This window comes from Numida meleagris, chromosome 7, assembly GCF_002078875.1.
Source record: "Numida meleagris isolate 19003 breed g44 Domestic line chromosome 7, NumMel1.0, whole genome shotgun sequence".
NCBI classification, from domain to species: Eukaryota; Metazoa; Chordata; class Aves; order Galliformes; family Numididae; genus Numida; species Numida meleagris.
This window is the reverse complement of record NC_034415.1, coordinates 27759090-27775425: the sequence shown is the minus strand read 5'-3', so window position 1 is coordinate 27775425 and position 16336 is coordinate 27759090. Positions and strand designations below refer to the sequence as shown.

Below are 16336 nucleotides of genomic sequence, written 5' to 3'. Positions count from 1 at the left end.
TTCTTGACTGTAGTCATAGAAATCGTCACATGGGGGACAAATAGTAGAAGCGGGGCCGATCAAGCTCAGCAGCGTGGCAGGAAGTTCAATAAAATGGCCCTGGGGTGGGTCACTGCTGCTGGTGTGCCTTCAGCCCCCGGCTCCGCACACTGAGCTCACCAGGTGGATTCACTTTGGAGGTGCTAGTATTAATTTCTCAGGGCATTACAGTGCGGGTTGCAGCCGTGCCATCTTTGTGAACCCTTCGATCTAATGCACTGGATGTGTTTTCATACCAACGCAACGGCAGCATTGGGTGCAGGCAGAGGCGGTCTTTTCAGTGCACCACGTTCATCTGTGCAGGTGGATGCTCTTGCAGGCTCTGCTTGCAAATGGACCAGGTAGTGTGCAGTGGCATCAGCTCCTGGAACAGAGCTGTTGCAACTCAGGTTGGATGCTAGGAAAAAATTCTCTGAAAGAGAGGTCAGGCACTGGCATGGGAGCGGTGGGGTCACTGTCCCTGGGGGTGTTCCAGAGCCATGGGGATGTGGCACTGAGGGCACAGTTGTCTTAATGAGCTTAGATGTCTTTGCGAACCTTAATGATTCTGTGATCATCCTGTTATGCTTATTTCCACGACTGCTGTATTTGTGTCCGGGATTTCTCATGTTGAAGCGTTGCCTTCAGGTTCATAGTTCATAGGCAGCACATCCAGTGCATGTGAAAGCAAAAACCTGTGGGCAAAAACGAATACCCAGAGATGCTCAGACTGAGCTGTAGCCCTTCTCACACCAGCACAGAATTATGCTGCTCTGCAACCTACAGTTTCAGAGGCTGAGAGGTTTGTTCACAGCAAGCAGCATCCGGAAGTCCCAGGAGCTGTCTTGGTGGCTGCTGGAAGCCCTCCCCGGCTCCATTGTTTAAAGAAGAATAGATCCATCCCATATTCACACTCTGCCCTCCGGTTTGGCTTGCTCGTTGGGGCACACATACCATTTGTCTTATTCACAGGAAGTGGTCGTGCCGCGCTGGGTTTGGCCGATAGTGTGTAATTCAATCGGGATGTAATTCAGATCCGTGAACGTGAATTTCTTTTGGGCTTACCTAGCAAAGAGGTGAGCAGCTTAGAAACTTCTATTACAGTAATGGTAGGAATAAAACAAAAAAAAAACCAAAAAAAAAAACCATGAAGTTGTCTGTTCTTTTTCTTAGTAAAACCACGGATGTGGTCTTGACAGTACTGATTCACTGTGCTTTCCTCAACCAGTGTGGTGCACCTCAAGGAAGGGCACAGAACTCCTGTGCCGTGTAGAGCCTGTGTATTACTGCTGGAGGATTTAAGTACTGGCGTGGGCACTTCTCAGTGACCGCTGCAGCAGCTTCAGAAAAATCTTGCCTGCTAGAGGATGTCTGTCTGACCAGGTGATACTGCTGTTCTGTTGGAAGGCTTCAAGCTAGAACAGATTTTAGCTTGAACTTTGGCCGTCACATGCGCTTACTAATTCTTCTTGACCTTAGCAGAAGAAACTCTTGAGTTAATCTTACTGTCGTGGGCTAAATGATACATGAAATTGTTAATTTTTAATTGAAAATACATTGTTAATAAATAGCTATCTGGTCCCACTCCCCTGCAACAAACAGGGACACCCCCAGCTCCACCGGGTGCTCAGAGCCCCATCCTTGGGTGTCTGCAGGAGTGGGGCACCCATCACATCTCTGGGCACCCTGTGCCCGTGCTTTGCTGTTGCTTCCATCTCTGTGTAAAAGAAGAGTTGTGTTTCTGTTTAGTGCCTCTATCCAGTCCACACAACTGGGAAAGAGCTGGTAAAAGTGGAATGCACACTGGTGGAGATAAATGCAGGTGGTACGGCCTCTCAATAAAAGCCAAACAGACGTCAGTACATCATTACTGAGGAACTCTGAGCTGCCTGTCCACTGCCAGCAGGGGCTGAGTCTGCAGTCCCGGTGCTGCCTCTGGCCCTGCCACATGCTCACCCCTTCACCTCTGGGCACTGCAGATTCCCAGGTGAAGTATCCTCATGTTTTTTCTGGGTGTGGTGTTGCTTTGCAGAGAAATGGGACGTGGAAGCCCCGTACCCTGAAGCTCAGTACTGAGCTCAACAGTCCCAGTCAAAGAAATGCGTTGTATCGCACAACTCATCTTTCCAGGGGTAAACAGGGGAAAAGTTCTGCAGATTTGGTTGGAATTCAAATGAAGAAGAAGGAAGAAATGCACTGTAAACGTCATGGAGCATACACGTTTGGGCAGATGAACGTAGCCTTTCCTGCAGTCTCAGTCTGTGCCCTCTCATTGCCCTTAAGCTGTCCTGTGACTGGGCTGCACAGGGAGCCCAGAGCTGCTGCTTCAGTGGGACCATCACCATTTGGATGGTCCTTGGATAAGTTCTGTCCTTTGTCCTCCTGCAACTGAACAGGATTCTTCTGACCTGGAATAATGCATCTGCCTTACCCTCCGTTTTCCTGTGATTTTTGGCCTCACGCTCTCTGAGTGTGATTTTTCCTGGTGGTAAGACTGAATTTGTGTTGGCGCTCATTTGAAACCCCTTTGCACTGCCTGAACAACGTGCCAGGGAGACTGACAAACGCCTTTACCCTGCCTGGGGGTAAACAGAGATGGTGTGAAGCCTGCGCCTGCTGAAAGCGACAGCAAAGCTGTCACTGCTCCACCAGAACCAGAAATGTGGTGGTCGCAGGAAGGTGCTCAAGGAGTTTCTTCTCACGTCCAGATGCCTTTTGCATTGTCAAAACGCTCTCACAGAGAATTGAAAGTATTTTTAACAGAAGTTTCAGTGCAGCTATTTCCTCTTCTCCAAAAGTTGTGCCGCCGGCCCCGTGGATGTCTCGTGCTGGAGCCAGCAGTTGCTCTAGGAAGCTTATGGAAATCCCTGACTGCTCTGTGCAAACAAGACGAGAACAGCTCGTTCCTACAGCTCAGCTCACTTTGTCCAAGGCTTCCTTGTTTGTCCTCAGTGTGATACATGCCTTTGTTCTCTCCTGAAAGGTCCAGCCCTGTGGTGATTTTCACAGGCAGGTATCTTGGGAGCTCAGCCCAGGAGTGACCCTTTCCGCCCTAGCACTCAGACGCTGTCAGAAGAGCAGCCCAGGTAGCGTTCCACGGCATTTGCTGTTTTAATCGATGGTAAAGAAAAAGGGAACACGTCGTTCATCTTCTGTGTTAAGAACCCACACTTACCCTGCAGCGGTCGGGATCCGGCTGAGTGTTTCCTCAGCGTGGGGTTGTAAATCAAACCCATTTCACTCGAAGGGAGGAAGCGGGACCTGAGGTTTCGCAGGAAGGCTGCGTGCAGGGCATGCCTGCACTGGCGTCTTACTTGGGCTCCTCGTCCGCTGTACCACGTACCCACTGACACATGCCATGCAGCGAGCGTGGATGGAGCCGTCTGTGCAGCAGGAGGAGCACAGAAAACTGGCCGGTGCCATTCGGCTTTGGGAATTCCAACCCAAGCTCAGTGATCAAAGTGGGATGGAATCCTCCAGTGATACGGGGCTGTACACAAGTGAGCTGGCTGAACGCAGAAGGCTGCTTTTGCTTTAAAAAGTACGCTCTGTGCATGCAATTTTCTCTGCTGCTGAGGTAGAAGGAGCAGCCTTGCTGTGGATTGGCACAGATGCTTTGCTGTGCCAGGCTGCCTTTCTCAAGAGGCAAGTGCTCGCTGAATGCAGAGATGCTGTGTGTGACGCACAAGAGGAAGAGCAGACAGGAGTAACAGTTTTATGACGGGTGTGAGGGGTGAATCAAACATTTTGCAGTACTCTCTCGAAATGGGGCAGGCTATGGAAAAGAGACTTCCTCAAACTGTTTGGAAAAAGTAAGATGTCTCCTATGAAATGCGTGCAAGAAAAACGGAGTATTTGTATGGAGAAGCGAAAAATGGCAGCCAAAATTGTGTGGCGTTGAGTAGCTTGATTCTAAATTAGCATTGGATTGTACTAACAGAAATAGGGGTGGAAACCCATTGTTAAGCTCCATTTTGGGCAAAGATTTAGTTCTATTTCTATTATTTGTTACACCCCGAAGTGTTAATGCAGCATCTGATGTAGATGGGCCGGGCTGTATCCTGACCCAGCTCTTCCGAGGAGGAGAAGAAGAAGAAACCTTGATTGACATAACCCAGCAGCCAGCATCAGAAGGATCTGAAGGTTCTTCAGAGGTCTCAGTGAGCCTTTCCTTGGAAAGAACTGGTATTTCCAGTGTGTTTCTTAAGTTAAAACCAAAAAGGAACGATTTTTGATTTTGGTAGCGTAAGCCCCATAAAAGCAGAAATGTTTCTTTGTGTGTAATAGAGAAAGATGGAAGTGCAAACAAATGGTTTCATTCCGTTTGCAGCCCTGAGTGCTTAGAGAATGACCAGCTGTGTTTTGCTTGAGAAACCAATTCCAAGGGGATTTTTTTTTTTCCCTCTCCTTTGTCTTTTTCTTTCTGTGTAAACCGCATGTGCACAACAATAATTAACCAGTGAAGAAGGTCGGAAGGGAAGCGACTGGGAAAGACGCACTTTAAACATAGAGATCCCGGGCTTCATGAGGCCGTGAGCTGCAATTAACTGGAACGTTTGCCTAAGGATCCCAGGTGATGTGGTGAATATAAGGGAGCTGTTAAAGAAGCAGGTTTTTATTTGTCCTTTTCGTTATCAGGAGCTTTAATCACTCTTCTGCCAAATGGTTTTTTTTTTTTTTTTTCGTTTGGATGCTATTTTGAGATTGATTTTGTTTTTTTTTCTGGTTGTGTTTGGTGTAATACGTTTCCTAATTTAAGTTGGTTTTAGGAAGCATAGATTCTAGTGGTCATAGAAACGATGTTCAGGGTTATCATATAGCGTCAGAAGCGCGATGCTTTCCAGTAGTGGTTCAGTACGTGTGTGAATGCAGCAGTACAGAAGCCAGCTAGGTCTGTGCACCAGACTGCAGGCTTGGAGCGAGTCGTAGGAAGTCCTGCCCATGAGGAACCTGAGGTCTGCGTGCTGCCAGCTTGTCCCAAGCCATGCTCCCACCAGCTCAGAGCCATCACGTGTTAAAAAGGACCAAGAGGCTCTGCGGAGCTGGTGGCAGAGCATGGAACACCAAACACATGTTGGGTTCGTGGAGAGCTGCCGTAACCAGGAGGAGCTGTGCTGAGTGCTGTGCTGGGTGTCCGTGGCTTCCAGCGGCCTTGCAGCAGAGGATGAGTTTCCTCTTCTGGCCGTGCTTTCCACCTGGGAACAGTGCACTTCTCGTGAAGTGGGGCAAGATTTTTAGTTTTTCCAGTGTTGAGTTGCATGGCCAAATGTAGGTTCTGCTCTGCCGGTCTGCACAGAACGTGCACGGAGTAAGAGATGAGGTTTAAAGCAGAGGTCGTCTGCAACCCTGGGCAAGATTTTAAATCTCATCAGCTGCAGATGCTTTGTGTTTTCCATGCCAAGCGGCCATTTTAATACATTCCATTTTTCCTGTAGATACCAGGGGCATGTGTGCTTTGTTCTTGCATGTGCATGGTGGGAACGGAGAAGATGGTTCTTCTGAGGGCGGTCCGACACCCTGAGTGCTGTCCGTCCCCAGCAGGAGCTGTTTGCTCTGCTTTCAGAAGCCACCCTCCAGAAGTGAAAACATAGTCCCCTGCGGATAAAGGCAAACATGAAGCAGATGACTTCTTGCAGCCAGAATAAATAGAACTTTTTTTTTCCTTCTGCAGTCCACTTTTTTAAAAGACAAAATAATGCTTCCTCTAGCTAATCTTACTGCCATCATCCAACCCGAGGAAACATCTGCTCTCCATGCTAGGCTTGGTCGTCCCAGCCAGTTCCCGTTCAGAGTTTCCTTCTCTGACACCAGCATCGGTTGCCCCCATCCCTGCTCCGAAGCCAGGAGCAGCCTGAGGTCCAGGTTTTGCATAGGAGAGCTTTAACCATCTTTATGTGCAGGTTTTTAGCAGCCCTTGCACCTCAGTGACGCGTTGCGGTCCTGCTGCTGCCTTTCTTCTGTGAAAAGGGAAAGGTGCTTTTGTTGTGTCCCAGCCAGTTGTTTCCCATGTGTGGTTTCAGCCCACCCTATATGTGATGGCTTTCCTGCCTGGGAGTGGGCTGTTGGAGGGGCTGGCTGCTGGAACAAGTTTGTGCACAGTGTCATGTATTCTATGGCCACGTACGTGCACTGAAGAGCAGCACACGAAAGGAGAAAAACGTACTTGCTGTTAAGGACGTGCATTTGCAGCCTTGTGAAAATTTTGTGATTCTCCAGGAGTTTAATATGCATGGTTTGTTCTCACCAGCTGGTACCACCCCTGTTCCATCCAGCACACTGAGTGCTTGGTTTTATTCCAGCAGCAGAGTATAGCATGTTTGATCTATTGTCTTCACCGTAATTCTTTTACAGAGATAACGTTGTCCGTGTCTCATTTCAGAACCGTGGCTGCTGAAGTCAGGAAGCAGATCTCAGGGCAGTATGGAGGATCTCCCCAGCTTCTCAAAAACCTCAACATTGGAGGCAGCGTCTCTCATCACACAACTGTAAGTAGCTCTTGGAACACGGAAGAGGAAAGGAGGGGTGCATAATTATTCTGACCACTGCAGTGCCTGTTCACATAGGAGTTGGACTTGGTGGTCATTATGAGTCCATTTCAACTTGAGGTACTCTATGATTCTATGGTATTGACACGTTGCTGACTTAAGCAGCGCTGATAACACTAAGGTAAATAATTCTGTGCAAAAAGTGCTGATTTTGGAGGTGTCTGTCCTGCAAATCAGTTGGCGTGGTTGGGGGTTTGTGTTCCTGCAGAAGCTTTGTAGGACGCTGGGGCTCCCTTGGCCAGCTCTTAGTTGCTTTATCCCAGAGCAACTTGGATGGGGCATTGAATTCCACGTGCATGTCTGGGTCTCTCTGCAAAGAGCTCTTTTGCTCATGCTCTTTAGGTATGGTATTTTTGTCTTCTTTGACGTTCTCAAGAGCGGAACCGCAGTTAGAAAGCTCATCTGGTCTTCAGATGTATTTTAAATGTTACGGTGAAAGTTTGAATATAATTACTGCTCAGGAATGTGTATTTATTTACATGTTTACACTCCGCTTCCAAGAGTGGTTGAACTGTGGGCCAACTTGTCAGGAACACTCTCTCTGAAATCAGATTTTCTTGCATGGACTCTCAGTAACCTTCAAAATGTATTCAGCGTGGTGGTATAAATTCCAAGAGTTCAACAGACTGCCAGGCTGGAGCTGTATTTTGGAAGCATTCCTTTGATTTGGGTTATTGCTTCGGGTCGTAGCAGTTTCTTTTGCAGCCGTCAACTTAGAAAACAAATACTGTAGGATCTTGCTTTCTTCAAAGAGGGTTAGATTAGATCTGTCAGTGTTGGAAATATGCCCCGAATTTGATAATCTTTACACGCATTCTGAGTTTTCAGGAGCCCTCCTCTTGGTTTGGAGTAGTGTCCTGTGGGGTTTCATCAGTTCAAATGCTTCTCTGTGTCCCGTGCAGCGTGGTAAAGCTTTCTTATACAGAGCACAAATGCCTCCTTAGAGCTGGCACCATCTCAAACGGGATCTTGAAGACTTAAGTTGACCCCTAGCTTAAAAGAATGATTTGCTGCAGGCTGAGAGTTCATCTTTAAGGAGATGTGGCTGTGCTAGAGTTGCTGGGAACTGGAATTAATGTTGCTTCCCTGTCCACCAGCTGTGCAAGTACTGGGAGAGCAGAAGGCTGGCTTGGTCAGCTGCGTGCCCGGCCTTACTGCTGAGTGAGCACAAAGGAGGGAGGGGTTGATGGCGTCTCCAGGGGTAATGCCTCATTGTAGCAATCTCTGCGGAGGTGTGGAATGCTAATGCAAAGCCCTGATGTGGCGGTTCTGTACCATCTTTAGCATCACCCAGTAGTTAGCTAGAGGGGAGGCACCCCTGTTATTAGCAGCACAGACTGGATGGAGCACTTGGGGTCATGCCCCCACTTCCTGCTGCGATGGATATCTGGGGAGTGATGTCTGCTTTTGAAGGACCCATTGGATGTCCATCCCTCAACCTTCGGTGCCTGGCTTGTCTCACATATGATTTCACTGAGGAACAGGTTGGGTGAATTGCCTGTGCTCCCCATTGCTTTCATAAAGTAAGATCCCCTCTGTGGACCTTGCCAATCTGTTCTTCAGCCAGACATGCTTGTGATAACTATTTCTCATGGGTCGTATCACCTGTTGTCCATATGAATCATCTCTTCCACTTCTTCTTTCTACTTCTAAGGATTTTTTCTTTCTGCTGTCATAAAGATGAGCTACAGGAAAGAAGGGGACAGACTCTTTAGCAGACTCTGTTGTGACAGAACAAGGGGAAATGATTTCAAGCTTAAAGAGGGTAGATTTAGGTTAGATAATGAGGGCGGTGAGGCACTGGCACAGGTTGCCCAGAGCTGTGGTTGATGCCCTGTCCCTGGAGATTTTCAAGGCGAGGCTGGATCAGGCCCTAGGCAACCTGACCTAGCTGTGGTGTCCCTGTGCACTGCAGGGGATTGGACTAGATGGCCTTCAGAGGTCCCTGCCAACTCTAAGGATTCTGTGATTCTTAGTGTGCACGCTCAAAGCTTCAGTCCTGTCAACCTGCGCATAAAATTTGTAATGCAGGACCAGATTTGTTGGACGCAATATTGTCAGCTCTGTCTTCACTTCTTGTGTCTCTCATTATCCTGTTGCTGTTGTGGTTTTTTTTTTTTTTTGGTAGATCTATGCGAGCATCTCTAAAATCCTGGAAAAGGTCATGTTAACTGGAAGCAGGCTCTGAGCCTTTCCCATCACAGCACACTGCATGATGCTTGATGTGATTAGCTGCTAGTTTGTCATCCTAAATTCTGTGCTGAGCAGAGATGCTTTCAGAAGAGTGATTAACGTGGAGTGATGGTTTATAGGAGGTAGTCTGTGTGTTTAGGCAAGTCATGAGTCTGTCCTGAGGCTGCATCATATGGCAGAGGTTTGCTTGTAAGGAATTTTGGGTTAGTTTTTCTCCCTTAAGCATCCCTCAGAATCTGCTGTTCCTGTCTGTTCTGTTTGATAACAGAGGGAAGACATGACTTCTTTCCGTTGGAATAGCTGTTCGCTGTGGACAAGTTCAGAAGTTTACCTGTCATAATGCCACTATGGTGCAGAGGTGGAAGGCCCTGAATCTGCATGGCAGTGCCGTGTAGCTGTGCTGGTGTGAAAGCCTGGAGTAGGATTCATGGTGTGGGTTTACATACTCTGCTAATTCTGTCATTAAGTTTTGTATGATTATCTCCACGGTGGCAGCAAGTCGTACTGCTGAGTGTGCAGCCTCCGTGGACCTGGAGGACTTCTGATGATAAAGCTCTCTCCTGTCCTGTGCCTCTTGCTCATCACACTGCGTATTTACACAGCTCGTTAGGATGCAGAGGAGGTCCCAGCACTGATCCTCTGTTGTCTGCTGCCAGTAACTGCTGCTTCTGGGAACTCCTCTCTGAGTCTCATGATATCTGGTCTGATGTGGGCATCTTTTAGCAGAAATGTATGCTTTTGTGAAAGGAGGGCCTCAGTGCTGAGCATGGCTGGGCCTTTGCTTCTCGGTGGCTGAAGCCGGAGCAGGAACTTCTCACACTCAAAGCGTTTGCATGTGGTTGAACCCAGGAGAAGTGCAAAAACCGACAGCTGAGTTTTAGCAAGTCTGCTCCCTTCTGCTCCATGAACAACAGCCAAAATGCTGCCAGAACTGTTTCTAATTTTGTATCTGGTGGTGCTGGGGAGGGAGAAGGCACTGCTTTAACTGGCTGTACAAGCACTTGTGGTTTATTATTGTCAGCTTCCGCCCTTCTGCCACTTCAGGAGCAGCTGATTTTAATGGTGTGTTCCTCAAACCACAAATGCAGGTCCAAATTCTTCAGAGGCCTTCCCTGTGTACCCCGTCGTGCTGGATGGCTCTCCTCACAGGGCATGGAGCTTTTATTCTTAAAATCCAGAACAGAAGGCGCTGACAGTTTGTTGCTGAGAAATAGGAGCCAGTAAGGTCCTAGCGAGACGAAGGAGCTTTTATTTTTTTGAAGCTACATTTGCAAGTCTCTCTAAATCCACTGGTAAATAGAGTGTGTGTTTGCACCTTGCTGTTGGGTTCGGGGCTGTACACCACGGGCTGTGCCCTCGTCTTCGTGCATCAAGATGTTCGGTGCTCCCTCGTGGGAGCCTGCACTTCTGCTCCCACTGAACAGCTGCTTCAGAGCGACTGGTGGGGTTGAATTCTCTGACAACAGAGAGCTCTCACTTCCTGTCAGAGAACTCCCAGCAGCACGGGGCATTTACTTTGTTTATTTGATGAACTGGGCTGTTTACTATGCTCTATTATAATGCCTCGTGACTAACCACTTTCTTTTCTATTCGAGTTTGTTTTCTTTCTGTTGAGCATCTCCTCGTGCTCATTAACTGTCTGCTGACCCTGTAATTGCTGCCAAGCACCGTGGCGTGGCAGAGCACTGCAGTAGTTGTACCTGGATGAAGCCAGGTTGTAGGGCAGCTCTCAGGGATTGCCATCAGCAGCTGCTGAAGTGACTCAGAAGTGTCTCTGCAGCCTGATGTGTGCAGCTGGCTTTACCTGCTGCCTGTTGTGCCCATTTGGCTTCAGAAGAGCAGCATTCAGGTTTGTATTGGTTTTTTCCCCACGTTTGTAGGCCTTCAGTGAGAGCAGAGGTGTTATCAAAGGACAGAAAATAAGCACTCGGTATCGACTTCCCTTCATTCCCTGAGCTGCAGTCCAGCAGCACCTCTGCCTTGTTCTATATCCTACAGCTTTTGGTGCCTACTGATAGTTTCCAAGTTATATAATGACCTGGATCACTATTGAGTGCCAAAGATGTTGAAATATTTTTGGTGCTTGTCCAGTGCTTGACTTTTTTTCTTGCTTTTCCCCAAGAAAAAGAAATTTTTCAGAAAAAGAAAAGCATCCTTCGAGACGTATTTTAATTAGAAGATGAGCATTTCACGGAACTTGCAAATAAGCAGGACGCGGATATAATTGATTGTCTTACATAAAAAAGACAGCTATTTCCAAAGGATTAGGGGTGATATTTCCTGTCTGTTGGCCTATGCTATAGCATGGCTGAACGCTGCTATGAGGAGGAGCGCCGTTATCAGAGATGATAATTAATCTGGCAATGAAAGGGTCCGGATTCTCGGACGTGATGTGATCTGACCACATCTGCTTTCAGCCCTCCATTTTCTTCATGTAAAATAAAGGTGCTGGCATTTACGTATCTTTGTAAAGCACTGCTGGGTTTATGGGTGTTATTAGGGCTAATTGAAGCTTTGTCTTGGATTTATTGGATGTCACGCTTCGGTTCTGTGTATTCGAAGATAGTATCTAATTATTAAATAAGAGAATATAGATTCCTTTGTATATTTCCATTGTTTATTTTAGCATCATTTAAAAGAAGAAGAAAAGATAATTTATGCAAATGAATGGAAAACACTGCAAGGGAGAACCTGACAATACCCCGGGTAGGGTGGAAAAGGGCGTTTTGAAGTGTTCAGAGCCAAGTAATTTTATCACCAAAATTACTAAAATGAAAAGGAAAACGAGCCAAGTCTTAATGCTCTCTCAAAGCTGATCAAGGCTTAATAGTGACTGCCATTATGTGTATTTCCTGGAGGTTGTGCCCTGCCTGCCTGCATGGTCTGTCCTCATCAGCCAGGGGAGGATGGGAGAGGCATCCACATCCTCTTCCCCTCCTCGTCCCACCAGGGACTGCTCACAGTTGACTCTGCCCTGAGGCAGCGCTTGCTTTAGTGAGTTCAGAGTGCTACGTACCAGTTACAGAATTGGTGGAGTCCTGCTGCTGAGATCAAGCTGTTTATACACGAAGTTGGTGAGTCTGGTAGTCACCGAATGGTCGATGAGTCTCGTTTGTCTGCAGTAATTTAAACAGTTTCTATGTTGGCAGAGATAACTGATCTTAACGAAATGCTGTTCTACCGAGTAAATTCCCTTACTTAAAGGAAGCATTCCTGACAGGCCTGCTCATAAATAGTCAGAATCTGAAAACGCAGTTAGATCCAGGAATAAAACACGTAGGCAAACTGACGTTCTGTGGATAGGCTGATAACAGCCTCCGTCGCAAAAACATTCTTAACGTCGGCTCCAAATTACAACGGCATTTATCCCTGTGGGTCTGCGTGCAGAGCCCTTCCCACAGGTGCTGCCAGGGCCCCAGCGGGGAGCTGAAGGCTGCTGCTTCGTGGTGCTGAGTGATGTGCTCAATCCACGCCGCGGATGAGTGGCCCGCTGATAATTGAGATGTGACGGAGCCAGGTGCTCCCCACGCAGAAGCACGCGCGCGCTCGTGGCTGCTGCAGCTTGGTGCATGCCGCCTGCGTGAGCCCTGAGGGTCAGGAGGGATCCATCTCTCCTTGCTCTGCTGTATTGTTTCTTCCGAAAGCGGGAAGCTGTGATTTTTCTGGTCGAACCGTTTGATTTTTTTCTCTATCTCTTTTTAACAGCAGAGAGCTTTGATGTTTTCTCTGTCTCGGTTTCAGCGCGGTTATCGGAGGGTCGTCATCTCTTCAGATCACTCTCAGCTCAGCGCCCGCGTTTCCTGTATCAAAGTCTTTCTGGTTTTGAAGTTTCTTGTGGTGAAATTACGTGACTCTGAGTCATCAAAGAGGATTCTTCTTACTCATCCTTGGAGGCATAACTTGTGTCTTGCTGCATTTTGTAAGAAATTGCTTTAGCGTCCTCAGATAACTAATTACTTTCTGATTAGTGATCCTATACCCAAGTGGCTCCTTGCATTAACAGCCAGTTATGACAGCAAATAACCTGGTTCTGTTTGTGCACAAATCCTCTCACTGGCTTTCTGACTGGCTGTTAGTTGCTGTATGCAGGATCTCCTTCAGATAGGTATTTTTACAAATATTGTATTAGATCTTTTCCCATTTCAAACTGCACGTTACAGATCTCACCTGTAAAATAATCCATCATTTAAATGCTTATAGAAATTTCTGCTTACAGAATGCTTGCAGAAGCTTTTGAGGGAGTTTAATAGATATTATTTTCCTTTGCACAGAGGACAGCTGATTCCTGATTTACAAGAACGTGCTTAAATATCTCTCTGTACATTTCCTTAATGAAGATATATTGTTTTACACAAAGGTCACGTTATCAAATAAAATGCTTTTTTTCTAAAGAGTTTCTGTCTATCCCAGGCCAGTGTCTTGAGAAAGATGACGATACCCTGTATTTGAAGTACATGCTTCATCTGTTGGACCAAACGAAGGGCTTTTATCATCTGTTCTCTGTAGTATTTTCATATTCCAAAACATGCAAAAGAAATACTGAGAGCTAGAGGAAAGCAGGAGATAGGAAACTACATTCCATTCCAGAGGCAGCATGCATCATGTGTGTGGAGGTGATGTCTGCTTCTTGTGGCTGAGGAGTTGTTGTCTCTCCTTGGTGGCTGGCTGTGGTTGATCAAAAGCAGAGGTTGCCCACTTAGTTCCTCTGAATATTTCCATGTATTATGCATGCAACCAGGAATTTAAATGCAGGAGTTCTCTGTGCTAACCAGTCATTGGGAATATGGAATTAAAAATGCATGGTTCTTCTTGAAAGGCAGTAATGACAGTAGGCACTTAGAATATGCGAGAGTAGAATTTGGCTCCTGCGATGACCGTTCCTGGATTAAGCGCTAAGGTGAAATGAAAGAGCTGAAAGCTGAGTCCTCTCTGTGGGCCACCAGCTGTGGCCTGACTCCTGCAGCCACGAGGAGGACAGCCCATCTGCCTTCCTGCTGCTGGGGGGAAGGGGTGGGGTGGGGTGCCCTGCAGACCCAGCAGATAGCTGAGAGGAGGCTGGGGCTCAGCTTTGAAATGCTAATCTGTTTCTTCTGTCCTTCCAAGATCTAGCCCAGGGAGGCAGTGGGTGGGAAGCTGGTATTAATTTAGAATTTGAAGCTTTAGCGCAATCTGTTACAGTTTTAGCACATTAGGAATTGTTTAATATTTAAGGCGGTATTGAAGTTAAGATGGAATTTTGTCCTACTTTCAACATTGGCAAAGAAATACCACTCTGATTTTGAAAAAGGGCCTCGCTGCCAATTAAAAATAACTATCTCCCTGATCCTCCTGATGAGGAGCTCTGCAAGGCTAATTTTTCAAGGTCCCTGCTTGTGGCCGCACAGGGAGGTTTACTCCCACACAGGAGACACAACCCTCCAGTCTCTGTCGTTGTGTTTTTTACAAGGCCTCAGGTTGTACTGTGATCCTCAAAAACAAATGCAAAGAGCGAGTCTCTGCCTTTGGGAATGAAGCATCTCATTTTAAATAAAAGGAAAATTGGCCTTGGACTGGGACATGAGGGGCCAGGGGTTCAGATCCCTGTTTTGCTGGATGCATCCTGCCAAGCCATCATGCCATAAACATTTAAAAAAAAACTGCTGTGATCCCTCATGGGAATCAGCATCTTGAGAGGGGAGGGAGGAGGAAATGAGAAGGAAATGGTGATTTTCATGGCTGTGCAGGCATGTGCTAGCGGGAAGTCTGCAGAATCCTAACTTGGATCTGTGTTGCTTAGGGCACATGTCCCACAGGAGTACTTGTGGTGCTCTGTACTGCTTGTGAGTTAAGCAACAAACTTGCAAATAGATGTAGAAATATCCCCTCTGCACAGCTGCTTGTGAAGGGATAGGATGAAGTCCCATAGGCAAAAGTCAGAACGCCTGTGGATGTTGGGGCATGCAGCACTGACCTACACTGGGTGTTCTCTGTGTTTAAAGTCAGTGTCTGTGAGATGGAGATAATAACTGTCCCTTTTCCTGCCCTCTTTGCTGCTGTGATCCCTTACTGGGCTTCTGTACACTGCCCACAACAACAGACCTTTTATTTTAGATACTAGCTTAGATTAATGAATTGCTTCATTAAGGAAGCAAACCGGAGCGGGAGGTTGTTCAGACAAGGGCGCATAGTGATGGGTAATGAAATAGTATCCTAATTAAATCCTCCGTTGGTCATTTCTTAAGCCTGATGGAAAAGTGGATCTGTGGAGAGCATCCCCACTGCCTGTTCCTGGCTGTGGTAGTGAGGCATCCCTGCTGTCCCTGGCATCGCCTTGTCCTGCACATTTCTGCAGGAGGGAGACGCATTTTGGCTAGTGGTGCACTGAAACTACAGCAAAATACTGTGTTTACTGTCTAGAAAAGGACAAAGTCGATAAGAAACGAGATTTTATTTTCAAGCTTTTAAGGGGATATAACAGTGAAGAATAACACAGCCTTAAAGAAGAAAGCTTGACTGTCCCTGTTTCAGGAGAGTTATAAACCTGTGAAATAGGGTCTTGTGATGCAACTTCTGAGACCATAACTGCAGCAGCACAGATGCACCTATGGAATACACGCGTTAAATAGTTTGTATAAGCCAAATCAGTGAGGATGGTGTCTTAGTTAAGCTGGCCGAGCGTGGATCCATGGTCAGATTAAGGACTTACACAGAATGGTGGCTTGCAAGGGGTGTTTGATAAGGGATGATTGGATTGTTTAAAAAATGGTTGTCCTGTTGGATTTCTTCTGTACTATCAGTTCACTGGTATGTTGTACCTGGTGGTTACATTGGTGAGGGAGCAGGCTTTGCCCTTCTTACTCATGCCAAGGGTTCCCTTCCTCCCTGTGTAGCCCTTCTATTGCCTCAGAAGAGCCCTTGCTTAGTGAGGTGGCAGTGTCTGGCCCCAGGATCAAGACTGAGCAAAAACTGTGTTGAGAAATGACCTGAAAGACTGTGCAAAAATTGATCTTCAATTGCGGGTTGTACAAAATTGACAGGTGTTTTCTATAAGAGCAGTAATCACGATGCTGAGAGTAGGCTTTCCTTTGTGTGCGTTTGCTGTTAGTTTAAACCATCCCCTAGTCCTGGCTGGGGAGATGGTCAGAGTCCCTGCACAGCTTCAGTTTCTGGTGGGCCTTACAAATTGTTTCTTGTTAGAAGCAGACACCTCGCCAGCAATTCCTTAACGCCAGCACTCCAGTGTTCCTCTGCTGGGTTTTGCTAGTGGGTTGGTAGGTGGCCTGCACAACTGCAGATACTTGGCTGAGATGAAAAACCATCTCCATACACGGAGGAAGCACCTCTGCTGCTTCCTAGGAGCTGTCAGGGTGAGTGCAAAAGGCATTTCCTGGCGGCAGCGGAAAGGTTGCGTGCCTCTAGCAGGATGCTGCTCTCTCTGACCCGTCAGCACACAGTGCTGTGGAAGAGGACAGTGTTACAACTCTGCAGATGTTCCCCACATTTCTGCAGCAGAGATTTCTAAACCTCCCCGTGTGCCGCTGACAGTGGGACGTGCAGTTCTTGTGATGATCTGGAGATCAGCTGTACGTCGGAATGATGCA

General features: G+C 47.1%; 1 protein-coding gene across 7 annotated transcripts in view; it reads left to right on the top strand.

Annotated features, from left to right (window-relative positions):
• The window catches only part of DOCK7 (dedicator of cytokinesis 7), an 89581-nt gene that overhangs the window by 948 nt on the left and 72297 nt on the right, over positions 1 to 16336 (top strand). For all 7 annotated transcript variants that reach the window (XM_021405182.1, XM_021405178.1, XM_021405177.1 and 4 more), the window contains exon 2: positions 6398 to 6503. In XM_021405182.1, coding sequence (XP_021260857.1) covers positions 6398 to 6503 — 106 coding nt within the window. The remainder of the gene's footprint in view (positions 1 to 6397; positions 6504 to 16336) is intronic.